Source organism: Gambusia affinis, linkage group LG20, assembly GCF_019740435.1.
Source record: "Gambusia affinis linkage group LG20, SWU_Gaff_1.0, whole genome shotgun sequence".
NCBI classification, from domain to species: Eukaryota; Metazoa; Chordata; class Actinopteri; order Cyprinodontiformes; family Poeciliidae; genus Gambusia; species Gambusia affinis.
In genome coordinates, this window is record NC_057887.1 from 21435764 (window position 1) to 21463367 (window position 27604).

Below are 27604 nucleotides of genomic sequence, written 5' to 3' on the forward strand. Positions count from 1 at the left end.
ATTATCTGACAAAATCCACATTTTTGGTCCACCAGTTTACATACCATGCTTTGTAAACGTATTCACATATTGGAACTTTTCACCTTTCAATTTGTTACATAAAAACGAAACGATTCAATTTAATTTATCGAGATTTTTTGTGTGACAGACAAGGTAGAGGAGTTTTTCAATTTCTGAAATAAAATATCTGAAAAGTGTGGTGTGTATTTGTATTCGACCATCCTGAGTACTGGCAAATTCTTTTTCGCAAATCAGCTCAAGCTTTTTGAGATTTAACAGGTAGAGCAGTTGAATCATTTTATATATTCTCAATTTGTTTCAAGTCTGAACTTTGACTACACCATTCTAGCACATGAATATCCTTTCATTTAAACCATTCAGTTGTCGCTATGGCTCTTTGTTTAGGGTAATTTTCCTGCAGAATTCAAAATTCAACCATTTTTCAGCCTATGAACAAGTTTCTTACTGCTGCAGAAAGGCAATAACACAGCATGATGCAGCCATCTTTAACTTTCCTTCATTTTAATTTAGAAAAAATTCATCTCTTCCTCACAATGAAATGTGACGAGATATGGGAAACATTTCCCCGAGTCTCGACATTGAGCTGAAGGAAACGAAACCATTTGTTCTTTGTAGATTTTATTTGTTTTTCAAATACAGGAGAGTTAATGTACAGAAGGACAAAGAGTTTCATCAAGAACTGTACAGTATTTACACATCTTTTTTTTTTCCTTTTTTATGGAAAATCAGATTGTTTTCAAAATAAGTCATAGTATGCACAGACATCAAAATGATAAAAATGAAATGACTATTTCCTCTTTAAATATTACTTATTTATATTCCTCCTTCCCACACGGGGAAGGAATAGTTCTTTTCTTTGCACCTGCATGACTGATGATTGAACTGAAGCACAACAATGTTAAGTTTCAAATAAATGTTACCATTCTTTTTTCTTTTGTTTTTTTTTTTCCTCATTTTTTTTCAATTTTACACCCACTGTATTTGATACAATAGTTCTGTCTCGACGCCTGTTCTTCTGTATAGAGGGGAAGACGACTCGGATATGTGGGTTATGATTGTATACTGATCCTGTGGAAAATAAAAAGCTATTTTAAACGTCTGGGGCAGCAAACCAGCGCGTGTGAGAGTTTTTAAGTTAAAAACCTCCTCATATAAATAATAAAAATGCGTTCATATATTACACACGGCCGACTGGTGCTGCCCGTCCACGTAAGCGCATGACGACCAGAGAGCGCCCCCTAACACTTCCCACGTTGCTATCCGCGATGGCGCTGCTCAGAAAGCACAAAGCACTCCCGCCGCCTTCCTCTCCTCAAAAGCCGACAGCTGATGTTAGTCTTTTCAAAAAAATAATTTATGTAAAAACTAAGCGGTAATAGTTTCTCTTTGAACTATTGTCTTTGTATGACACAGTTAACAAGACGTCAGTGACTCTCCTCCGTTGACTTGGTTTTCCGGCTCCTGGTTTCTCTCTCCGTCTTTTTTTTCTTCTTTTTTTGTTTTAAACAACGATCCGGTTCCCCCTCTCCTTTCATCCAGAAGGGTCCCACTCTCACAAAGTAAGACATTTCTTTAGTGATTGGTCAACAACAAGACAAAATAAAAACAGGTCAGCGTCCGAGGTCGGGTCAACAGGCCCTCTTGTGTTCGTCGAGGGCCTGGAAAACTTCCTGCTCGGATCTGAAGAGATTTTCGAAGAGGGTCTGGGGACTGTACAGCGGGATTCATCTGGGCTTTTCCTCCAGATTCTCATTTTATTTATTTATTATTTCTTTTCTCTTTTTTTTTTTAAGTTTAGCTCTCTGTGTGTCTCCTCATGAGGCGAACTCAGGCTTTGGTGCTGAGTGTGAGCAGCTCGATGAAGGAGCTGAAGAGGGTGTCCAGCCAGCTCTGGTTGGCCATGCACTGCTGCACCACTTCCTCTTGGCCCGGATCCTCGGCCGCCTGCTCGATGGTGTTGGTCTGCGAACGCAAACACAGGCAGCTCTGAGCCAAACGCAAAGCTTTCGGCACGCCAAACACAGAAATCCTAAAGAAATGATTGGAGTCAACTGACCTCTTTCTTGCACTGCAGGAAGGTGTGGTACTTATAGTGATGCAGGGAGTGGTAGAGACTGTATATCCGGTACGTCTCAGACGACAGCTTAAGGTCCTGAAGGAAGAAACGAGTCAGGAGTTATTGGAAAAATTAAAGAAAAATTCTAACTTTAATTTGATTTATTGGGATTTTTGTAACATTTTTACACATTTTTCCTTTGAAACTGGACATAACCTTATCACAACGATTTCTCAGTCCTCCTATAAATTCCCAAATGGATTTATGTATGAGCTTTGACTAGGCCACTCCAACACTCTAACATGATTTGATCCACATTATTTAATGGAATCTCTGACTGAATGTTTGGAATAAATCAATTAATTGCATGATAAATCAAAACAAGCTCAAAATTCACTAAACAATTTTGCCTAATTATAACTGCCTGAGCCTAATTATTAATGTTTTTGGTTGCATTTGGTTTTTATTTTCCATTTTATTTATTTATTTTTATAGATATTCCAGTTCCATAGTTTAGAAATTATTGATTGTTGAGCAAAATGCTTGCATTATGTCATTATATTACACAAAATACTACAATAACTACAATATTATAGTTTATCACAATAATTTCTAGGATAATTTATCGTCCAATAAAGCTTAGAATAGAGATAGGCAGTCCTCTGCTGCTGCCAACATGTTTTTATTGTCCTGAAATATGCCCCATCCTCACCATAATGCTGCCACCACCATGTTACACAGAGGGATGCGCAGTATTAGTTTTCTGCCTTTTACAGCAGAAAGTTTTTGCCCAGCAGGCCAAAAAAAGTCGGTTTAAATAAAAACAACATATGCCACTTTTTCAGATTTTAACCGGCGAAAATGTCAAAATCAAGTGTTTTTCTCATCACTTAAACAATTACTAATTAAACCTCAATAAAATACACTGCAGTAAGAAAAGGCGAAATAGATATGAGGGCAATACAATTTTTTTCTTAAAATTTACAAATAAATTGTCTAAAATAAAACACAGAAGTATAACTGATGGTTGTGCTCCCACAAAAAGTTTCCAAATTTCCCAGAATTCCTCCTCAACACTTTCACACATTTTTGCCGTAACTTCACTCTGCTAGTCTGAATTATTTTGGGTGGCAAAGAGAAAACGTGAAGCTGTTCTGCAAACTTGCAGCAGGTGTTACTCCCCATTTAGTGCAAAGGTTAATTCACTGAAACACTGAAACCAAAGTTTCAGTGTTTATATATAAACACACACAACACGACACTTATTCCTGTTGACGTGTGTCAAACATAAGAGTTTTATTTTCACTTAAATTTGATGTTTTTTCTCATTTTTGACAGTAGAAAAATAATCAGAAACACCGGTTTCTGCACATATTCATCAAATACTTCAAACAATTCTATATTTCTCGGACTGATATGCAGTAGACGTTTTTGCAGGTGCATGAAGAGAGTTTTCACTAAAATGAAGACATTTTTAGAATATGTGCTAAAGATTGGACAAAAACTAGACTTTATATAAGTATTTTATGTTTAACTTCAACATCTGATGTTGTTGTAAGTCTGGTAAGTGAAATAATCCATGTTTGTGACGCTACCTGTGGTTTAGGCAGGGTTTTCTTGACTCTGTTGAGGGTCTTTCGGTTGTAGGCGTCGCCGGTTAGCCGCACCCTGACCACCACGGTGTCCAGAGAGTCCGTCATCATTTGGGGGTAAGCATGCAGAACATCCTGACAAACAAAAACAGGGAAAAAGTTGCTTAGAAGGAGACAAAAGTTGTAGTTTATTTCATGGTTTTAATTTTTTTTAGCTACCAAGACCCAAACATTAAACAATGGAAGGATTAATTAGATTTTTTCTAAATTGTTATTTAGTATTTTCTAATGGTCAACTCTATTAGCAGACATGAAGCTATGATAAAATTCAAAAATGAACGCTGGATTAAAAAAAAATAATAATCAAAGATTGTGTTTTCAGTGACTTTTATGAAGAAAAAAACATCAATTTGATGCAAACAAAATTTATTTTGTAATAAATTACTGCATCGAATAAACATTTGGATCAGATTTAAATTTACTGACATACAGATGTAAGTAAATTAGCTGCAGTGTACGTAATAATAATAATAGGATGTATGTAGATAATAATCACATGCATATAAAAGGGGTTGTAAATGTTTCCCACAGTAAAATTTAAGAACTTTCCAGGCATTTTTTGGTTTCTCAAACTTTTTCCACACCACTCTGAAAAAAATACTATCCAAATGAACAAAAGAAAACTGTTTCAATTCAATACTAAATGACATTATTTATTACGTTTATTAATAATATAATGCAACAGTATTCTACATTCTACAGCAGGAAAAGGGTAAACTAGAATATAGCACATTTTTATGCTTTGAAAAGTCTCACACACACATACCTGACTGGTCTGAAAAAGTTGCAAAATATAAAAAAAAAAAATTGTAGAAAGAATTTCTGTTACTAACTGAGCTAAAACAGGAGAAGTTTCAACTTCAGACGGTGAGAAAAAATGTGCCTGCATCTTTTCGTTATCCTTAAATACCTGGTTTCAGATATAAATAATATTTTCAAAATGTAGCACCTGCACTGGTGCAGTTTATTTAAACTGCAGTTTAAATATCAAGCAATTTCAAGGACTTTACACATAAATCAAGCAACATCCAAACCTTGAAAACACACAAGCATTTTGAAGGATTTAAATCAAGAAAAAGCACAAATTAAATAAAGAAAAAGCTGAAATGCTGAAGCTGTCAGGCAGGACGGATTACCTGGTGTTGGGAACTCATGCTGACTTTCCTCAACAACCTCCTCTTCTGTTCGCTCAGGATGCTGTCGATCTTCCTCATCGGGGGCAGATACAGCTCATCTGCCGACCAATCAGGATGAGGAAGGTTTTCATTACTCATCACTCATGCAGCTGCCAGTCATTTTAATATCAAGGGCCAAACGTAGAGCAGCTCGTTCTGGCAGCGGATCTGCCTTTCCAGTCTGTCACACCTTGTTTATTTAAGCTTGAGGACTCATTAAAGGGCCGGTATGAATATGCAAACTCAACAGTCAACTAATCCTCTTCTGCTTTGAAGTAAGTTTGCTCAGCTGGCCTAGCAAGCTGACACTTGGCAGCAGTGCCGGTTATTCAACCTGACCTAACTTCCTATTTTAAAGGCAAAACAACTTAATGTCTTTAAATAAATCCGCCTGTACATTACACACACAGACAGGAAAGTCTGATCGGGTTACAAACTAGAGATGCACTGATTCGATATTAATATCTGTATCGGTCCAATATTCAATTCCAGATCTGCTATTAGGGATAATGTGTCCGATCCATAACATCTATTGATTCTAATTCTATGCTTTCTCCTCTAGGTGACGTCATGCTTTGTACTTATTTTACATTATATTTAGAAATCTTAATTGTTACATTTTGTTTTTTAATTGTTTGAGCAAGTAGTCTACCTATCATGTTTGTTAGTTTATTATTTATTTTGTACAAACTGAACAAAATAAAGTTGTTTTTAAATGTTTACAAAGTTTGTGAAGCTAAGAGTGTATGCAACTATGCTGCACAATTCAGAACATTTTATGTCAGTTTTAAAAAAGGGAAACATTTTAAGTCAAATCAAAGCTGTTGTCTCTTATCAGCCGGTACTAGTTTTCTAAACAAACTTCATGAAAACTGCAAAACAGCTGAAACACTGAGTTCCTTTACATGTAGATTGAAAACCCAGCTGGTTAGAGTTGCTTTTGAAACATAATCAATGAAACATTGAGTAACAATTTGATGTGCAACAATGGCAAAATGTAGTGTTTCAGTTGTACACTGTGTTCTATGGCTTTGTAATTTTGTAAAGCACGTTTAAATGCCTTGTTGTGAAATGTGTATCACACATAAAATTAGATTTGATTAATCGATAAACCTCAGATATCTCTGTCGGTATCAGAAGTGAAAAAAGTCGACTGGTGCATCAATATCAGAAAGTTGGAGGCGTTCTCACCGTCTGTGTCTTCCAGAGCTTGGATCATGTCTGGGTCCAGCGCCGTGCTCACCAGCATCTCCACGTAGCTCCTGAACATCTCCCTCATGGCCCGGTTGTCCACTCCTCCCTTAACTGGCACTGAGAGGGGACACATTAACAGGTTACAGCTGGAAAATGGAAAACGCATACTGAGCAAAACGCAGGGCGTAATAATCCAACTGATTTCTCACTTTCATTCTCGCTCGCCGCCTCGTCAGAGGAGTCGGAGTCAGAAGACGAAGGTACGGATGAGGGTACGTTCAGCCACTTCTTCCTCTTCTTGGGTGGAGGTTCGGCCTTCACTTTAGTCGACTTGGACTTGGGAGGTCGCTCGGCCTTCTCCTTCTCCTTCTTCTCCAAGGTTTTCTTATCATCCTTTGTCCGACCGCGGTCCGCAGCTCCGGCGCGTTTTTCCACCTTCTCCTGCTGCTGCTGTATTCGCCGCTCCGCTTTCTCCTGCTGTGGATGTATTCGCTTCTCCATTCTCTCCTGTTGAGGCTGCGCCCGCTTCTCCGCCTTTTCCTGTTGAGGCTGCGCCCGCTTCTCCTGTTGAGGCTGCACCCGCTTCTCCGCCTTTTCTTGCTGCGGATGCACCCGCTTCTCCGCCTTTTCTTGCTGTATTTGTGCTCTCTTCTCCGCCTTTTCCTGCTGCATCTGTATCCGCTTCTCCGCCTTTTCCTGCTGCATCTGTATCCGCTTCTCCGCCTTTTCCTGCTGTATCTGTACCCGCTTCATCCTCTCTCTTTCCTTCTCAGACTCCTTCTCTTTCTCCTTCTCTTTGGCTTTGGGCACAGCGGCTGCAGCCTCCTTCTTCACTTGATGTTCTGTTGTGGTTGCTGGTTTGGACGTTTTCTCTTTTTGTTCTTGATGGACAGGTGGAGTCAGTCGTTCGTCTTTCTCTGCTGCCCTCACTGGAAGAGGAGGTGGTGGCGGTGGTGGTGGTGGTGCCTGGGTGGCAGGTGGGGACGCCATTCTAGGAAGGGACTGTCGCCTGTTAGATAAAATATAACTGGAAGCTTAACTTCTAGCACTAAATTAATGATTGCCAATTAGAAAAATGATAAATGGTAATGTCCAATAATATAGAGAATAAACTGTAGGACCCACTGGTGATTCCAGTTCAAGTTCAAGATACTTCATTTATCCCAAAAGAACAATTCAGTTTCAAATGAAAAACCTTTTCAGCTGAGAAGATGCCTGTGGTGTACCACAAGGTTTTCTCCTCGGTCCCCCAAGTTTCTTTTTTCCATAACATATTCTGTAACTTACTCCATTTGCTGATGATGTTACGTTATTCTACTGTGGCTAAAGTTTACAGCTAGGGGTGCACCGAATGTTAATATTAAAGAAAGTTACCTGAGTCCAGGAGCAGATCGCCGCCAAGGCCTCCGAGAGCAAACCCTCACATAATCCTTTTTGTTAACGTTCTCCAGAAACTTCACATATATCCGCTGGTAGCGTCTCTTAGCATCTCCGAAGTAGCCGAGATACTAGAACAGAAGTATATTTTCAGAAGTTTGTAAAAGCAACAACATAAGATGTTCTGTTTGTTTGTTTAATCATGGAAGAGTGTAAAGTTGAAACAGGACGGTTAACGGGCGGTGGGAGGTGAGAACTCACGTTGCTCGTGGCGCAGAACTGCCTCTGGCCGTCTTTGATCTCCGGGCTGAACTTCTGCAGCAGCGCTTTCTGCACCCTCCAGATGGGCGGCGGCTCGCGGCCCGTCTGCAGAGCCAGCTGTGCACAAACGCAGGACGCACAGCGGTTCAGTCACACAAACAGAGACGAACATTTACAACCTACTGCATACGATGACTGACCGGTGAGGACTAAAAACAAAAACTCTGATATTTTCATACAAGATCAGATTCAATCTAAAATATTCTCAAAAAGTGGCCTTTATTGCAAGCATCACTTCTGAAAGTATTAAAGTGCAAATTTGTCAGAAGAACTTCTTAAAATTACGTTTTAATGAGGAAAAAAATCTTCTGTAATCGTCAAGATCTGATGTGATTACCCAAGTCTGTGGTTCTATCTTCTAAATAGACTCAGTCGTTTTCACAATTGTTTCAAAGTCCTGCTACTGCTAATCATTTTAACGATGAATTTAGAAAATGCAGAATTTGCTTATTATTAAGACTTCCCCAGATGCTCAGCATCCCTTATTTTAAACTCGGATGAGAATAAACCCGTAATATTATGAGAATAAAATCATATTGTGATAATAGAGAATGCATGAGAATAAAGTCAAAATATTGAGAATAAAGTCTTAATATTTCAAGATTACCACATAATAATTTTTTTTATTAGTGTGACTCTAAACTCCGTCGTAGAGTTTAAAGTCCAAATAAGCAGAAGCTGTAAAACATGCTTGTGAAAACAAGATGGCGTCCCTGGACGGGCCGACACTCTGAACTAAGAAAAACCAAAGAATTCATTGGAGAAAAAAATCCCAATTTTACAAAAAGGTAATGTTGACTCGTTGGCCAGCTCTAATTAGACACAATCATACCTTGAGAGTCCGGATGTCCTCCACCCGGACCACGAACTCGTCCCTTTCTCTGAAGATTCCCTCTCCTCCGCTTTCGCTCTCATCCTCCTCACTTTCTCCAACAATGGCTGCATCTTCCTGCTTCTGGGCGAGGTGCAGAGATGTGATCTTAGGGGCCGGAGGCTCTTCGGGGGACGAAGGAGACTCCGGCGACGGCATGGGGGACTCCTTCTGGGCCGAGGATGGAGGAGGCAGAGCAGGAGGAGGAAGAGGAGAAGCTGGAGGCGGTGTGGTCGGCTGAGGGAGAGCGGCTGGTTCAGGAGGTGCAGGTGGAGGCGAAGGAGACGTGGGAGCGGCGGGGCTTGGAGGCAGGGAATCGGCCCGCTCCTCCTCTTGAGGAGGTTGAGGTGAGGGGAGTGAAAGGGGAGGAAGGGGCGAGTGAGAGGGAGAGGAGGATGAAGCAGGAGATGGAGGGGCAGACGCTTGTTCAGGAGTTTCTGGCTCTGGAGGAATCTCAGGAAGAGGAGCTGGAAGGAACAAGGAGAAAATCACATTCATGAAAGGTGAACTCCAGTTTGAAAGCGTTTTCAGATACACTCGACTGGGGACCAAAGATGCAACATTTGTTCCTTTTAGAGATGCACAATATTGGATTTTTGGTCGATATCTGATATGCCAACATACTAAAACTAATTTGGCTGATATTTTTCTTATACTTACTTTTTGAAACTAATTGGCTTCCTCTACTGTGGAATTAAAACACTGCATAATCTTTGTCAAATTAGCCTGCTACCAAAAGCAAATGCTAAAAATTAGGCTAAAAATGATGCAACACGTTCAACTTATGCTTAATGTCAAATTTATTCATGGCGTCTGCTCTCTAAGACAATGACAACACTCAAACAGAGATAATTTGTAAATTTTCACAAAACTAAACTCAACCTGTTCACCAGCAACAAGTGAGAAGCACATCAGTTGTGTGTTAATACTCAACACTTTCTTATGACTTTGTGTTGTGCTTCATCACTGGTTTCTCATAAAAACAAGCTTTTTAAATCAGTGACTTATTTTGACCGAATGGCCGATGTTGAAATTTAAATTTCACAGCTAATATCAACCATGCAGATAACATTGTCCATCCTTTCCTTCTTCTTATATCACTTAATGATAATTTTATCACTCTTACATGAAGCAACACAAAACCTCTGAAGGAGAGACTGAACACAACTTCCTTCTCCACAAAATGTAAGATTTTAGAGGTTGTAGAATTATTTTTTTTGCTTTTGGTGAAAGACAATGAGACATTTCTCCCTCTACCACCAGACTCATGTTTGGTTTAGTTGTATTTACCCAGAATGCCCTGTACAATGGTTCGCTTCCTGCTTTTGGAGTCAGAGTTTACTTCAACCAAACCTTAAAGACCAAGGTTTTTAAGAGTTCGATTAGCATTCACACCTCCGCAAACAAACCGGACTTTCTAGACAAACGGATTGGTGTTGGATTAAAGCGGACTAAACAAGGTTGTTGTGAATCACCCATAACCGTCTCTGGAATATATTCCAGCTCTCATCTGAGGTTTCTTCAGTTTGCTTAATAGTTGAAGTTTTATGCTTTTAAAGCCTCGCTCAGAGATTCCCGTTAGACGAGTAGTCAGGTTTAACTGAACCACAGACTCAGCTGTTCCTCCTGAATGGACTGAAACGATTGTTTTAATTATCGCTTAAACCATAGTTGATTCTGATGATTAATTGGATTAAAAAATGCCATTTCATTTATCCACCAGCAGGAGATGACAGAGTTATTTTGGTTTGGTCAGGGGTCATAATCTGTCATATTTCATAAAAATCAACTCCACCAAACAGGAAGAAAACAAAATGGAGTTTAACCAAAAAAAAAAAAAAAACATGGTCATAATTGAACATTTTATTACTAATCACCTCTATTATTTTCTAAAAATAAACCTATTAATTTGTTGCACAATATTAGTAAAACCAGTGAAACACTATTATATCACTGAACGTTACAATAACTACATGACTTGTGACAAAAAAACAACAATTAAAACAGTTGATGTCTTTCTGCTTTCATAGTAAACATCGACTCCATCTATACTGGACAAAATAGATTTTTATTGACTGCACTAAAACAACTTGATTATAGTTTATTAATGAGTTTACGAACTTATAACCTTCTAAAACATTTTATTCTGCGTTAAACACAAAGTGTCCCAAAAGATATTGCAGCTAGAAAACCTGAATGCCAAGAAGCTTAATAAAAAGCTAAAACATATTGCAGTCAATGCAGTTATATCACTGTGCACAATAATGTTACAGTAACAAACTTTCCACATATTGTGCTGCCTTAATAAGCAATCGATTAAAATGTTTTGTTTATGAGAACAAAATGAAAGTATGACTGGATGAAATGGGAGTGAAATGTTTGAATAATTTCTATTTTAGGCTGAATGTCACTTTCTAGGATTCCCCCACCCAGTGACACGTGTTTTAATTAGTGGACACTGTATTACACTAATAATTATACTTCTAGATGATGGCATAACATTCATTCTCAGCATACAGTATTTAGATTAAGAACAAACATACATATACATCTGAAGCTAAATCTACTTCAATGCATTAGATTATTGATCATTTATTGCTCTTTCAAAGTAGCAGAAATTTCAACAATGTTAGAGACACAATTAGTTTGAGTGCTTTATTTTTAATATATTTAGTGCATTTATTTGAGACGAATAATAAAACATCAAGGTAGACATTACAGAAGATTTTGTTTTTGTTCTAACATTATACTCCTTAACCATTACATACACATTTTAAATCAGATCGGCTGCTGTCCTGTGACTTTAAAATTTGTTACATACATTTAAACGTATTAAATTTCTGACACACCTGGATTAGCTGAACAGCTGGCCAGCAGGCCTCTGCAGAGCTGAATGACGAAATGTCAGTAAAACTCAAATCTAGCATTGATTCCTCCTTAGTATAGAAATAAAACTGGCTGACCACAAGTGCAAAACATCCAAACAAACTGCAGAAGCAACGAGCTATGCTAATTTTGACTTATTGTATAAAAGACGCACTATATTAATAATATTTTGTGCTTTTTTTATTCTGGCAGTCAGCCAGAATACATGTGCAATACATGTCAGTGCAGTTGTTGTAAAACAAGAACTGATAACAGAGTTAGCATATTTCACTACCTCTAGAATCTACTATGAGGAATTAGCTTAGTTAGCTTCACTAAAACATCAGTCTGGGTAAAATTTCCAATAGGTTCCAAACATTTTCACCTAAAGCACAGGTTAAATGCTCAAAAGTATAAAACAGAGAACTTTGGATGTACTCAATTCAGCCTTCTTCTTAACTGCTTAAAGATTTGCTCTCTCTCACCTTATTGCAGCCTGAAATTACTTATGCTTTTTCTTCGTATATTTCCTCAAAATTTCTCTTTATACACACCACAGACAGATAATTAAGAGTGCCAACTATATTATCATCAACATCGAAATCAGCCAATGTTTTCATTTTCAACATACTGTTATCAGTTTGATAACAAAAGCTTTATTTCCACTTTATCTTATTTCCACCTTGTTACTGTTTGTGCTTCTGGTGGTGAACGGGGATTTGTGTGGTGACATGGACAGTAATGAAGGAGCAGTAATTACACCAAAACTGCACAAAATATAAATACATTTTGCATTTAAAATTAAAAGCCCATAATTGTCTGTAAATATGTCCTACCCAGAACTCCTCAAGTGGCAGTTTTAGCTTCATTTGCTTCAAATTCAGGAATAGAATCTCCTATTAATAAACTTGTGCAATTCAATTATCAAAGAAATCATAACAAGCCAAAATGGCTGAGCTTTTAACATGTTAATAATGAATGTATTTTTTTTTAGCTGCAGACATTCTTTGCTACAAACGATTAAAGTATGCACTAAAAAAAATGCTACGCATTCTTGTGCATTTTAGGCAATAAAATGTTTATTTTATCGTTTTGAAAATTTATTTAATTATTTCTTTGCCTTTATTTTCTAATAATGTATAAAATCAGCTTGAGGTTAAATGAAAAATCTGCGCGAGGTGCCGATTCAATTACTCAAGTAGTAAATAATTGTTAGCTGAAGTCTTTACTCTATAGCAACTTCAACACCAAAGAGAGTCATGTGGTGTATTTACTGACTGGAAAAAGATTGGATTTTTGAGTGACAGGAAAGATGATTGATTCTAGTCACAAGTCAATTTCTTGATGCACCTCTAGAAAGAACCTGAGCAAAGGCAACTAACCACAATCTGTTTAGATCTTTTAACAGACAGAAACTAAACAGCTAAGTTTAGAAAAAGCCCCACCTAAACCTGCCACATAGTTTGACAGAGAAGTAATTATAGCCATCTTTGGTAAACAGGAAAAACAACAGCCATGAACAAAGGTTTCAAAATCACTCAGACCTTTTGACACAACCCTGGTCGAGTTAAAAAGCAACTACCAAGTCACAGTGAACCCAACGACTTGCAGGAAAGACACGGAGATCTGACAATCATGTGGTTTCTGACCTTTTCTGTCCCCGCTTACATTAGAAACCTGAACCAGACCACAATCCGGGAGTTGGTCTGAATGTTTTTGTTCTGGTTTGTCCTTATGGGTTTGGTAGAATGACTGGGTTGTTTGTTTGTAGTAGATAAGGATGCGTTTGTTGTGTTATTACCTTCCTGCCCAGGTATGTCTTAAAAAAAAAAGAGTGATTTTAATCTCTTATCCAGATAAGTGAAGAATTTATACAGAACTTAGCAGACGTTTTGGATTACAGAAAATCCTGCTGCTTTTCTGGGCTGGCATGAAATTATGACAGTGTCATAACCTTAGGTGAAAATATGATTGCAGAAATCTAAAATGCAGACAAGTTGTGACAAGAGGAATATATTACTTAAATATTATTCATAAGTGTTGTATATATTATTATATATTTATCATTACATTATAGTCTAAAAACAACAATATTGTTGTTTACCACAATAATTCCTGGGGCAATTTATCGTTCAGCAAAATGAGATATTGTGACAGGCATAATGACGGAGAATTTTCCTGGTTTTGAAACTGACTTCTTCATAACATGGTTATTGGCCCATACCTACTGTTTAAAAAAACAAAACACACACAAAAAAAACAAGCGATCTGTAGGATAAAAATCTTCCAGATTGTAAGATTTCCAGTAAAACTCACCATCAAGTTTAGGAGCGCACAGCGTCTCCAGCTGGGGTTCTCTTTCCTCTGTTATGTCCCTCTCTTCTTCCTCTCCTGTACTCCGTTCCTCTTCGATCTCGTCCTCTTTGTCCTGCTCCATGTCCCCGTCTTCTGGAGGAAGGATGTCCGGTTCGTCAGACTCGGGCTGGGAGTGTGCGGTTTGCACGGTGGGCTGTGGGCTCAGCGCGGGAGGCTCCATGGTGGGGGAGAGGGGAGCCTGAATAGGCTGAGCCTGGGGCTGGGGCGGAGGAGGAGGAAGAGGAGCCTGGATGTTGGACGTCAGCTGAGGAGTGTCGTACAGAGCTGAAATGGCTGAGGAGATGCTCTTCTGGAGGTCCTGGTTCTTCCCGACCGAATCCTCCTCATCGGAGGAGAAAGACGGCAGCGTCTCCAGGTTTCTCTTCAGCTCGTCCTCTAAGCGCTTGGGGCTGGGGCAGTTGCCGAGAGCCAGTCCGCCATTCCCCTCGCCGTCCCCAAACGGAGGCGGCGGCGGCGGGGGAGGCGGCGCCGGAGAAAGTGGGCGCAGACCCCCGGATTTACAGGGCGACGTCTCGCTGTTGTCGTGGTCCATTCCCGGCGAGATGTCCAAACCCGGAGGCCGCTTCCCCGTCTTCAGGAAGTCCAAGAACGAAGCCACAAAGCCAGCTTTGGACTCAGAGTCCTTCTCATCTCCCTGGAAGAAGCACGACAGACATCAGCTGTAGGAGTGAACCTCACAACTATCAAACATTCAACTTCAAGCTGCTGTGATGGAACTACCGTAGGGTCGGGTAAAAACAAAATCTCAAAAAACAAAACAAAAAAAAAAACAGATTTTTTTTTCTTCTTTCGTTTCTGATAGAAAATTTCAAAAAACGGTTTTTATTTCAGTCAACCTTTCTGTGAGTTGTAAAATAGAGCATAAGGACAAGGCTACAAAAACTTGTCTTTAATTACGAAAATAAAGTCATAATGTTAGTAGAACGACAATGCAATTTTAAGAGAAAAAAATTCCTGAAATGAGAAAAATAGCTTTTAGAGTTATAATGGTCTGATGTAATTATTTCTTCAAAATAGAATCAATTCAAAGTCTTGTTACTGATAATTTAATGCTGATGTGTTAAAAGATGAAGTATTTGAATTAAGTGTGGTCTATAAAACCAGTCCCAAAGAACAAATTCACAAGCTGCTCTACATTCCTCATTTAAATTTCTTGTTTTTCTGATGGATGGATGGGTGGATGGATGGATGGGTGGGTGGATGGATGATTTCATTCTCGTATTATTTTGACTATTGCCATACAACTTTATTCTTATAATTGACCATTCAAAATCCAAATAAACAGAAGCTATAAAATACACTCCATGAACAAGATGGCGGCCCAGTTGAGCTGACATCACTCTGAACCACTGAAAGGCACAAAAAAAAAAATCCAGATTCTCCAAAAATATAAATTTGAAAACTCAAAAATTTGATTAATATAATCAATTCATCGCCCAGCCCTAAACTGAAGCATTCTGTCCTCATAGGAAGAACTTTTACCCTTTCATCCAGTCCCTCTTCATCCACTCCTTCACTCATCATCTGGCTCTTCTGTTTGCTCTTGTCCTGGCTCCTGGTGCTCTCAGTGCTGCAGGGAGGTCCAGGACTTAAACCGAGCGACGGAGCCGAGCCAACCGAGCCGTCTGACAAAGCCGGGTCGGTGCCAGACAAAGAGTCTGTCCTCAGCAAGGCGTCAGAGGAGGACAGGGTACCAACTGGCAACTTGATCTGCATCAACAGAGAGAAAGTCAAGAATCTAAAGATGACTTAAAAGTCATTCATTTGAAATTAAATGAATTTAAAATAAGGGTGGGGACAAATTAATCATATTAAACAACGTCTGGTTCCTCACAATGCCACCAGCGCAACATCTTCTAAAGTCTGGGCCAGATGTTTACATACAGTAGAGTAATGATGATTTGTTTTTCCAGCGCGTTATGATAAAACAAGTTGATCAAGATTTTATTTACTGAAGATTTTCTCTATACAAACAGCCCTAGTGTATTTTCAGCCCTAGGCTAAAATACACTAGGGCTGAAACAATTTATCAGCTTAATCGCAATTAATCGATTACTCAAATAATCAGCTAATGTAGTAATCATTAGCTCGGAGTTTACAGACTCAAAAACGGAATTTCCTAAAAAAAACAAACAAACATACAGAGCAGTAGTTAATCCAAAACATATGCACATGTAAGACAAAAACACTTATTTTCCGTAAATCTGTCTTAGACAAAACTCCGGGAGTGGCACAGTTTTAGCTTCACTTGGTTCAAATCCAATAAAGGAACGCCATGGTATTAAATTCTATTAAGAATTTAATTAGTATATTTGCAATATTAAGTAACAAGGTTTATATGGTTAAGTGAAAAATCTGAAGAATGTGCCATTTCTTTAGTCAGAGAACTCAATTAATCATCAGAATTAAAATAATTGTAAGTTCCAGTCCAAGTTTGCAAAACATTTGATCAATTTCAGGAAAACCATAAAATTCAATGTTCTGGTATAATTTTACTATTGATATTTTACTATTCCTTTCATTAAAAATGTTTCAGCTGATTTAAGTTACTAAAGTGATATTTAAAAATATCTTCTCGTTCCAGTGTCAAGTAGGCCTGCCATAAATTGTAACAAATTTTGCTGGACGATAAATTTTCCCAGAAATTATAACGATAATGTTGTTTTGAGACACTATAATGATAATGGCAAAATAATGCAAGTTTGACCTCTCAAATGTCAATAAACTTTATTTTTGTAAAGAACATTTAGCACTGGAACTGAAATTTTCAATATCCAAAATAAATGCATAAACGACCAAAAGCAATAAATGAATAAATACTGCACACAACCGAAACCAGAAATTCACTGGATTATGGAGATTGGCCTTTAAAAAGTATTAATAATCAGAATGGAAATTATGAAACTCTGACTTAGTGTTAAGTTCTCTTTACACAATTAAAGTTAAATGATGTTTAAGAGGACAAACTTATTATGCTATTATTATTATGATATTACTTGAAAATCGTGTCAAAACATCAATATTATCGTTTATCGCAATAATTTCTAGGACATTTTATCGTCCAGTAAAATTTGTTATTGCAACAACAATCAGATCTGTTTTTTGTTTTGCTGTTTTTTGATGGAGGCCTACCAACCTTGAGAGGCGGGATGGGCTCATGCTGCTGCTGTTGGGGCTGGTGATGGAGCTGCTGCTGCTGCAGGTGGTGCGAATGCATCTGATCCTGCTCCTTCCCGCTCATCTCCATGTACATATCCTCCCTCCTTCCTCCTCTTCCTCGGCTTCCACGCCCTCTACCTCTACCCCGTCCCTCCATGCTGAACCCCCCTCCAACGCCTGATCCACCCATCTCTCCCATCATGCCCCGTGGGGTGTAGGGCTCCGGCATGGGGCGGATACGCGGCCTGCCTCTGGGCCTTGGGGGACCCTCTCTTTTTGGCCTGGTGGGCTTTCGGCCTCTCTTCTTGGGTCCGTCTGGAGGAAGGATGGAGTGTGAACCCATAGAGGAGTAGCCAGAGGCGTGGTAAAAATCGATGTCACCCATTAAGGGGCTCAGTGATCCGCCGCCTCCTCCCTTTCTGCAACTGGACACTAAATCTGGTAAAAGGTCAGGCAGCCTGCGGCTGTTCAGCCGAATGTCGGCAGGCTGGTCGGCTTTATCTTCGTCATCCTCAAATTCATATTCTTGGGCGTAGCTTTTCTTAGGTAGTGTGTTGGGGTCCCTGCGCTCCTTTAGCAGATGGAACGAACTGGATTTGAGGAGTTTCTTGGGACGAGATGAGCAGAAGATGGGCGACTGGAGGCCTCCGGAACCGGCTCCAGAGCCAGTTCCTCCAGGACCAGAGGAGAGCTTTGCTCCGGCGTTGTTTGGACCAGCTGGATTGGAGCCCATCCCCATGGCGGGAGGCTGGGACTGTATCAGACCCAACTGTTCAGTGTTGACCGTAGAGGGAAGCTCGTGGGTTTTGAGAGAGTCTAGATCTAGAGTCATGGTGTTGCTGTTGGGTTCCTCCAGGCCGTGACAGTACGGTTCATATGCCTGATCGCCACCATGGTGACCCATCATGTCATAACTGGGTCCGGTACCGCCAGCAGCTCCTCCGGCACTCTGTCCGGCTTTCATCGAGTCCATCCCTTCCTGCCCAGGGTGGTTTTCATTCATCTCCTCCGGACCTGGACCGGCGCCGCCGGAACAGCTCGACTTGTAGTCCTCTGCGCAAAACATGTCTTCCATTCCTGGGAAGAAGGAGCGGTCCTCATCCTGAAGGAGGGAGTCTGGGAAGCAGATGGAGGTTAACGGAACAAAGCGGTTGCTCTGTTGGTTCTGGTCTGCTTTCTCCACCGGGCTGACCGTATCGAACTGATGCTGGTCAGAGCGCTGCTGGTCCAGCTGGCTCTGCTGCGAGGCGAGCTGGCTTGGGAGCGGTTGCTGGGGGTCGGGCTGATTCTGGGGGTGGCCTGAACCAGAGGGCGGGGGTATGTGGTGAGGGTGAGGCGGTTGCTGCTGAGGGTGGGGAAGGTGGTGTTGAGAAGTCTGTTGCTGCTGGGCGTGATGCTGCGACAGGTGGTGCATGTGAGACGGTGTGGACAAGCCGATGTCGGGCTCTGTCAGGAAGGAGTGGAGCTCTGGAGCCGAGTGGTGGGACTGCTGCGGCTGATGGTGGGAAGGGTGCTGCCTCTGAGGCTCCTGCTGAGGCTGCCGGTGGTGCTCACTGCCGCCGGCTCCTCCACCGCTCCGCCCTGCGCTGCCTGGTCCTCCACGCCGGTCTTCTGCTACGCCAACGTCAGCGCTGGAGGTCTGGGAGAGAGAGCGCTCCAGCATGTCCAGGGAGGAGACAACGGAGCTCTGCTTGACCTGGCTCTGGTCATGCTGATGTGCGCCATGGTTGTAGTGGGCGGCTGCCACTTCCAACGCCTGCGACTGCAGCTGAAGCTGGAGCTGGGTGGTTTGAGACTGGGACTGAGCCTGGTGTTTACTAGAGCCCAGTCTCCCGCCAGCTCCTTCCATCACCGCTTGCTGCTGGCTGATGGAGTGCTGCTGTTGGCTATGGGAGTCCATTTTATGGTGCTGTTGGTGCTGAGAGTGAGAGTCTATTTTGTGGTGCTGTGGGTGCTGATGGGAGTCCATTTTCTGGTGCTGCTGATGCTGAGGGTGGGAGTCCATTTTCGAATGTTGATGCGGAGGGAGAGGATCCATTTTGTGGTGCTGTTGATGTTGGCGGTGGGAGTCCATCTTGTGGTGTGGCTGATGGGGCTCCAGCTTGTTGCGGGTGGTGTGGGATAACACCGACTGCAGCAAGTGTGGCGGCTGACGGGACTGGTCAGTGGGGGAGTCCATGAGGGACACAGCAGCTTGGGACTGCGAGTGCTGCTGCTGCTGCAGCTCCGGCGTTTTCCGAGAATATGGGATTTCCGCACGCTCCTGCGGCTTCTTCTGGAGCTCCATCTGGTGAGGCGGCATTTGAGAATGCGAGGACACGTGCTGACTGTGAGAGGAGTGTTGGGCGGCAAGAGAGTGTTGGTTGTAGGGGTCGCCCCGGCCGTAGTGGACAACAGAACCGAGGCCGTCGTGATGATGGAGGTGCGAGTGCACTTGCTCGGTGCTGCCTCTTCCATTGCCGTTTCTGCTGCCCCCAACAGATCGGTCGCTCCTTTGCTGCGGTTGCTGCGGTTGATGATGGTGTTGATGCTGTTGCTTCTTTAGTGACATCTCTAGCTGGTTCTCAAGCCCAGAAATGGACCCTCCAGAACCTGTATTCCCCACCCCGGCAGAAGACGTCGCACTGTGCGTACGTATAACGCTCTGAGGGTGGTACCTCTCCTCAGGGGTCTTGCCCATGTCATAACTCATCCCTTTGCCCGAATCGCTGGTCGGGGGTACGGACTGTGGCTGCGATTGCGTTTGCTGCGATGCCTGCTGAGGCTGTTGCTGAGCGTGGTGATGAGCAGCCTGAGGAGCGGGGCTTGCTTGGGCTTGCAGCAGATGCTGAATCAAGAACTCGTCATCGTCGTCCACTTCCTCCTGGGATCTCTGGGAGCCCACGCCCATCATAGATCCGTCCGGTTTTGCTTTGGAGGAATTGGAATGATACGACTGGGGTTGGGAGGAAGGACCTCTGGCATCAGGGTATGCCTGGGGCGATGCGAGAAAAGTAGGAGAGAGAACAGAAGAAATGTATTTATTTGAGCCAGCGCCTCCTGGAGACTGAGTGGGACAGGTGGGCACTGGGGAGTGCAGACCCGGCCGGATTATGCCCGAGTTGCCCGATGGAGAGGGGCTGGAGTCGGGAATATGATAGGAACCTCCCCCGCTGCCTCCTCCACCTCTTTCGCTGGTCAAACTGTTTCCCGTTGCTCCTCCGGATCCGGAGTTCCCGCTCCCTGCGCCGCTGCTGCTTCCTCCCCCAGACGCTCCACTACCTGAGGACCCACTTGACCTTAGAAGGGCAGGTGAGTGACCTGGAGCTCCATAACCAAGTGATGGGCTGCCCGCTCCACCTAAAGAGGAGGGCAGTGATCCATAAGCAGAATCAGCTCCGTACAGATCAGTGGAATACGAATGGCTCCGCCCACCTAAACTTCCGTAACCTTTTCCAGCTGTACCAGAGCTCAGGTCTTGGGCTTGTGGTGAGTTGAAGCCTCCATAGGACTGTGCCAGGTGGGATGTAGGGGGCTGATTGGGAGAATATGACTGAGTCTGTTGTTGAGGTGGAGTCTGACCAGTAAGAGCAGAGGTGGGGGTCTTTACAGGGGGCACTGGGGAGCCGTAACCAGACAAGCAAGACTTGGGGAGAGACTGGGGAGCTGAAGTGGAGGTGGAGGGAGGCTGCTGCTGAGAAGTAGGGGGAGGGGGAGCAGGTTGAGGGGGCGGCTGCTGTCGAGACGGAGCAGAGCTGGAGCTAGACGTTGGAATCGAGTTTGAAGGGTGAGCTCCTGACGTTGCAGAAGAAGAGGACGAGGAGGAGGAGGTTGAAGAAGCAGAGGGGGGCGTATGAGGAGTCCTTGATGACGATGCAGAACTTCCTGAAGAATAACCACTACTTGAACTACTTTTTGTACCCTTTCCGGCAGAGGAAGAAGAAGAGGAAGATGAGGAGTAGGGAGGCTGAATGATTGGTCGATATTGTTCAGTGCGAGGAGCAGGCTTGTGGTCAGAGGAGGGGCTCTGGTCACCCAGCGGGCTGCAGGGAAGGCCAGCATGCCTGTGGTGGGTGGCGATCTGCTGGTAGCCCGCTCCTCCACAGCTGAGATAGTGCTGGAGAGAGTGAGCAGCCGAGGAGGAGAGCTGCGACTGAGCAGGCGAGGGCCGCTGGTAGTGCTTGATGACGCTGTCCTGTCGGGGCATGGCCCTTTCCTGAGCCGAGTTTGACTGCGACTGGGATTGAGGTTGGGGCTGGGCTGAGGAGAACACGGACGGGTTGTACAGCTGGGACGACTGGTCTTGAAGCTGAGATGATAGCAGATTGAACTGGTGCGACTGCAGGTGCCTGGCAGAAGATGCCTGGGCCGACGAAGCGCCCGTGGGGTCCTGGCTGCCCCTGTAGGCGGCGGCGGCAGCGGCACCTTGTGACGATAGGAGTCTATCAAAACCCAGGCTGGACTGGGACGGCGCTTTGATGTGTATAAGAGGGTCGTGGGGGGAGAGCAGACCGTTGGAGGTGGGGCTAAATGTGGGCGTTTCCTGGAGGGAAAGGGAGGCTGCGGGAAAAGAGCGACTGGAGAAGGATGCTGGATGTTGATAGGCTGATAGAGCTGAAGAGGATGGGAAGGATCCAGAGCCAGGGAGGGCTCCAGAGATGAACAGTTCAGGAGGAGCAGGCGTGTGCATCGCTGTTAGAAAAGGAAAACATTAGAAAATTAATCAAATCATCTAAATAACTTTAAATAGAGGCTTTATGTACAGTTAACTCCTTAAAGGTGACCTATTATGGTTACTTAGATTGGGACGGGTCTAAAGGCTATATAAAAGACGTTAATTACATCTTTTGCATGAAATAATTCTTATATAATGAAATTTTAGTTCTGCCTATGTCCTTCCAGAATGAGCTGTTATAGGGTCTCCTGTCACTTTATATACAAATAAACTGCTGTTGGCCACGCCCCCAACTCAACTTTTACAGTTGCATGTGAAAATGGCTGCAAACTGATGCACAATGATACAACAGTACATCTTTGAAAAGCATAAGTGGAGCCACCTTCACAAACAACAATAATGTAGCAAATGGTTTCTGAATGGTAAGTCAGCAACAAAACATTTATCTTATCCAGCAGTCATTGTACAGCTCATACAGTGGTAAAACCAGCAGAGCTCGAGCTCTGCTTGGTGGCTAGGTGACAGCATATCGCCTGTTGAATATGACTTAACAATTGGGAGGTTTTTGACACCAAAATAACATTAATTTATTGTCAAAAAATAGCTTGGTGGCTTTTTTAAGTGCTTGGGCTGTTTTAGAAGCAGTAGAGACCCGAATGTAAGTAGTAAAAACGTGCAAAATGTGAATTTTGCATAATGGACCCCTTTTAAATCTTTTAACAGAATGCGCCCACACACAAATTGTCCGAATATTAATGTAGGCAAACATTGGAGGGTTGATTTTTTTAAATGTCATATTGACATTGGGTCTGGTTGAATGTCAACACATCAGGGAGGATTTAACATGGCCCCACCTGTCTGCCAGGATGGTGTGCGGAACTGAGAGAGGAGCGAGGAGGCGGAGGGCGGAGGCTGGGGACCTCGGGACTCCAGAGCTGAGATCAGGTTCATGACCGAGGCGTCAGGAGCGGAGGGGCTGGCATGGTGCAGGCCAGTGTCAAACAGCCCAGAAAGACCTTACAGAAGGAAATAATACATAATTACAACAGTCGCTTAAAAAGTTTAACTATATTTTTACTAATATGTGGGAAAAACAATACAGAAATAAAAGAGAAAACTATAGATTATACAAATGTTGAGCTATAAGGGACAGTAACAGTGAAAAATGTAAAGCTTTATTCAAAAATTTGTATTTAGAACAATTTAATAATTTATAATGTCATTTTATAAAGTAAATAACTTCAAAAAATATATAAGTTGCTAACATTTATTATACAACATAAGAAGTATCAAAAACTTTGAATTTTGTTTCTTTTAGCTCAAATAAGCCAAAATGATCCATATAAGCCCAATAACATACATCAATTTCCACTAATATTTAGTAAGTTGTGCTTTAACGGGTTGCTAAGTAACCACATGGCTTTTGTAGCTATTCCCAAACTTCTGATTTATTTTTGCTATTTTTTGGATCAGAACTCTGCAACCTAGACTCAGTTGGGTGTCCAACAAGAAAATAATCTCAAACACACATGAAAACTAAATGCTTATATACAAAATGGGTGTAAGTAAATTTCTGAGCATGTATAACTTTGTGAAGAAAACCCAAAATTTAATTCAAACTTGTTTTTATAATTTACCAAATTATATGCCGGATGATCATGACACTTGGACTATTTTACTAATTTCAAATAATTTTGCCGTTATTTACATAACTGTTGTTTGCACAGCTTTATTTTCTTTTATTGAGAATAATCTGGGTTTTTTTTTTCAAATGCACATTTTGTACACTTCTTAAAATGATCTCAGTCAGTTGCACATTCCTTTGGAGTTGAGTACACTATTTCTAATAAATGCATTGTAATTTTGCTCTGACTGTACAGCATGTTATTTTTAATTTTGCTTCGATATATTTTTATACTTTTATCTGAGTGTAAATCAACGTTACACCTGAACTTCCCCACTGTGGTTTAATACTGAAATACTAATCAGTCTGACCTGACAGAAGAATTAGACCTGTTGAAATAAGCAATGAATCAATTAATTGAATGACAATTAAAATGAGCGCAATCATTTCCATTTGCATGATTTATTATTCTCTTTTTTTTCTACCAAAACCTGGATGAGAAAAATCTTCAGTCTGGTGATTTGGTCTCAATAAGTCTTTTTGTAGGACATTTTGTTAAAGGAGACTTTATAATTCATTCATAATCTATAGTTTCTGTTGCTTTGTTTATTTTGAATATTTAAAATATCTACCAGTTCAGTGTTAAATTTCCATAAGAATTTAAGGTTTATTCATCTTTGAGAATGTGTTCTTGCATTATTATGACATTACTATTATATTCCATGAAAATGGTCTCAAAACAACAATATTATTGTTTATTGTAATAATATCTGGGACAATTTCTCACCCAGAAGAATGGTTAAAAATCATAATAATTATGGAATTATTAATAACATAATTACATAATTCAATTCAGTGGTGAATGTATGTAAACTTGCAAGCAGCACTGCAACTCCAAATCCACCTTTCAATATGCTAATCACTGTTGCTCAAAACAACCTGCAGAACACTTGCAAAGCTGCACAGGAATGAATGCAGGGTTTAAACTTCACTGAGCCAAAATTTGCACACTTGTCTGCGACAATAACCTACCAGACCCTGCACAGGCTGACCAAATAATTCACCGGCAGGGCCCCTTATGGTGGTGACATGGAAGGTATGACATTTATCTTACCCAAACTCCGTCCAGCTGCTCCCCAAGCCCCGCCTTGGCCAGAGCTCCCTGGGTGGTGATTGGTGGCATAGCCCTGCAGAGGGTGTGGGGTGGAGTAGGCTTGTCTGTGAAGGAGCTCGGAGTCAGGGTGGGATGATCTGGAACTCCCATAAACCAGACTGGGAAGGAAGAGGATATGGGGAGGGCGAGGAGGGTGGAAGTGTCAATCAATCTTCAGAGCATATTTAACATAAATCCAGTCAGTTTCCCAAATGTGACCCCTGAAAACGACTAGGTGGAGGTTAGCTTCAGTGCACACAAAATCACACAAGTGAATTACTCTATTCTTCTATCATAAGGGTAATTCGTTATATTTGTTCCAAATTACAATTAAGTTTTCTATTAACAAGAAAACCAAAAACTATTAATGAAATCAATTTATTTTTGAAGGAATCACAGCTACAATCATCGTCATTTTACTAATATCTATTACAGTAGTCATAAATCTGTCAAGTCTATACAGTGAGGCATACTTAATTATAAAATAATGGCTTACTTCCAATCAATAAAACGGAATCAAAAGGCAATTTCGTTGCATATTTTTTTCCTAACTTCCTTTATATGTTTTTTGTAGCTGGATAATTTGGCCTTACAGAAAGCAGATGAAATGCGTGGCTGCCTGCCTGTTCAGATGCATGCTAGCATTTGGTAGCATCATTTGGGAGAAATGCAGAGACTAGGCCCGAACTGTGAAAGGCCTGCGTTGCGTATAAATAAAGCATATGACACCGCAGTGCAATGTGCAGCTAAATAAAAATAGATACATCGTCGGTTTGATCCGCAGACAAACAATTAGCATGTCTGTAACTGCTAATTAGTATGGCGATGCAGCTAACAACTGAATGGTGCATCCCGACGCAAATGTGAGCTAAGCTGCATGCAAAAACAAATAAGCATATTTGTTTGGCAAAAACAGGCTTTCATAAAAGGCCCATATTCCGTTTTAGAGTTTTATAACGCAAATCTATTTTTCCCTTAAACGTTTCGAGCAGAAATGCGGGGATGATGTTTGCGTGGACAGGCCTCTGCTTTGCTTCGCTGCAACACGGAGCGCTAGCTGCCAGGCTAACCAAAGCTAAACTACAGAGCTCCCCTTCACGCATTCTGTGCAGCTTTCATTCTCTAATTTGAATTGTTCACCTGAATTCTGGTTTTATTCGAGTCAAATTGCAAATTGCACCTTCGATGCACAGGAAGGAGATTTTTTTTTTTTGGCAGAGCTGTAATATGCAAATGAGCACCAAACCAAGCAAAACCATCACAAATCCGCTAAATCACAAACGCACCCAAGTTGACATCTAAACAGTGATGCATTATTTCTATACGTCTGTTTCTATTATGCGTGACAGTGTAGTAGGTGTTTAATTAATATGCATCAGTTTATCTGGTTGATTACTGTCAGGGGGGTTGCTGAGAGGGGGTTTGCTGCGTCTGCACCCCTCGCAGTTTTCCCATCAATCCCTATGAATTTATCTGTGTTCAGGCCTGCAACACAGGGAACAATAATTCCAATGGACACTCAGACATCCCCCACCTCCATCCATCCCGCCAGGTCCTACCTAAAGCCCCACGTATGTCAATCACATTCAATTCACCCCCCCAACCTTCTCCTTTCTCCACCCCGCCCACCCCCACGACACACGTTTATCCATTCCTGTTTATAATAATATTACTATGCAAACTGTTTGGATGACAATGCACTACGCACGGCGCTGTAAATGAAGCTCCTGGCTGCCCAATTTGTTTACACGGGAGGTCACACAGTGCCCTGCACAAAGTAGCACGGATTTGATGCATGCACATTGTCTGGATCCCGATGCATTACCTTTTTGCCGTTCTGTCGTAACTCCATCCTGCTCCTGCGCCCAAATCACCAAATCCTGTTCCCGGGTAATTTCTATCCATTTAGGAGCGGTTACAGTGAAAGCGACGAGAACGTAGCAGGGCACGAAAAATATCCAGTCTTTCCACGTTCTCGCTTTCAAGCTATTTTCCCCGGTTTCATAAGCAAGTCCTCAGGAGTGGAAAACAGCATATTGAAAGAGAAATGGTGGGGAGGAGGAGAAAGCTGGATGAAAAAAGAGGGGGGTCTACGGGGTTACAATCCAACCACCTCCAAAAAAAGCCAGTCTTTCACCTTTTCCTGTGCTTTTATCATTTCCTCGGTCTGAAACGAGTCACGGTCATGATGAAGATGCCGCGGATTTGCTCTCTAATGGGCGAATTGCTTTTAAACATTTGACTTGAACGCGTCCTTTTTCCACCGTCTCTCCTCCCCTTTCTTCAGGCTAGTTTTGGCTACGCTGATGCTAGCTCTAGAAAAGATAGCAATCGACGGGGCCACGTTGGTAGCAATCATTCCCCATGGACGAGCAAAAAGAAAATCCCTAATTTGAAAATCTCTTTTTTCCCCCCCTCTTGCTCTCTCTTCGCATGCAAATGGTTCCCACCCCCCTCCGGAGCGGAGCTGTGTGGGGCTAGCAGCAGATGCTAGCTGTCAGCAACGACGCATCAAAATAAAACGGGGCTGCTTTTATTTCCCCCAAAATACTCGCTCCCCTCTTTTCTCCTTAGGCCACCCGAGTAAAAGCAAAAACTGGGTCGTTCACACCTCAAAGGGTGACGCAAGAACACGAAAAATATACGTAAAATCAGAACGAGGAAGTGTAAAGAAATAGGCCGCGTTTAAATATTTTTTACTCATTTTCCTCCGGAGACGCCATTTTTGAAGGCGGATAGCCGCTGTCCGTCCTCCCTCTCTTCCTCTGTGTCTCACTCGGTGTCTGCTGTGACCTCCATTCACCGGCTACCAGTCTGCCAACGAGCCCTGCTCGCTCTTCCACATTTTCATTTTTTTGAAGGGATAACTATTAATCAACGCCAAATACCGAGCAGCTCGCCCTGCACGCTGCAGTTTGCTGAGACGCATTCGAGTGCAAGCGGAGAAAATCCCGAGACAGCCAGATTTATTGTGATGGAGAATTTAGTTTGCAAATTCATATCCAGATTTTGACACACATTTGCCAACCAAATGCTGCCAAATGATCTATGTTTTCTAAAGGTTTGATAATGGAGCAGTAAATCTGAAATGTAATGGCAAATACCA

At 42.0% G+C, this 27604-nt stretch overlaps 1 protein-coding gene across 2 annotated transcripts; it reads right to left on the reverse strand.

The window, feature by feature from the left end:
* Nucleotides 1-622: 622 nt before the first annotated feature.
* prr12a (proline rich 12a) lies at nt 623-27441 on the reverse strand. Of its 2 annotated transcripts, none has more exons than XM_044103370.1 (15): nt 26324-27441; nt 24460-24617; nt 22576-22737; nt 17045-21738; nt 15391-15618; nt 13849-14542; nt 8629-9134; nt 7737-7853; nt 7473-7606; nt 6308-7089; nt 6096-6215; nt 4866-4963; nt 3673-3804; nt 2078-2173; nt 623-1983 (listed from the first exon to the last, which is right to left on the reverse strand). In XM_044103370.1, exons 1-15 carry the CDS (start codon nt 26401-26403, stop codon nt 1849-1851), a joined length of 8136 nt encoding a protein of 2711 aa, XP_043959305.1. In that variant the 5' UTR covers nt 26404-27441; the 3' UTR covers nt 623-1848. The 2 variants fall into 2 exon arrangements, with proteins under 2 accessions (XP_043959305.1, XP_043959304.1); XM_044103369.1 differs by having other exon boundaries at nt 6308-7107.
* Between the last annotated feature and the right edge of the window lie 163 nt (nt 27442-27604).

Coding starts and splice junctions, on each gene's coding strand:
- prr12a (XM_044103369.1), bottom strand. CDS start 26,403: ATGGATAGAAATTACCCGGGAACAGGATTTGGTGATTTGGGCGCAGGA. Junction 22,738..24,459: donor AGCAGCTGGACGGAGTTTGG/GTAAGATAAATG, acceptor TCCTTCTGTAAG/GTCTTTCTGGGCTGTTTGAC. Junction 14,543..15,390: donor AAGAGGGACTGGATGAAAGG/GTAAAAGTTCTT, acceptor TGCTTCTTCCAG/GGAGATGAGAAGGACTCTGA.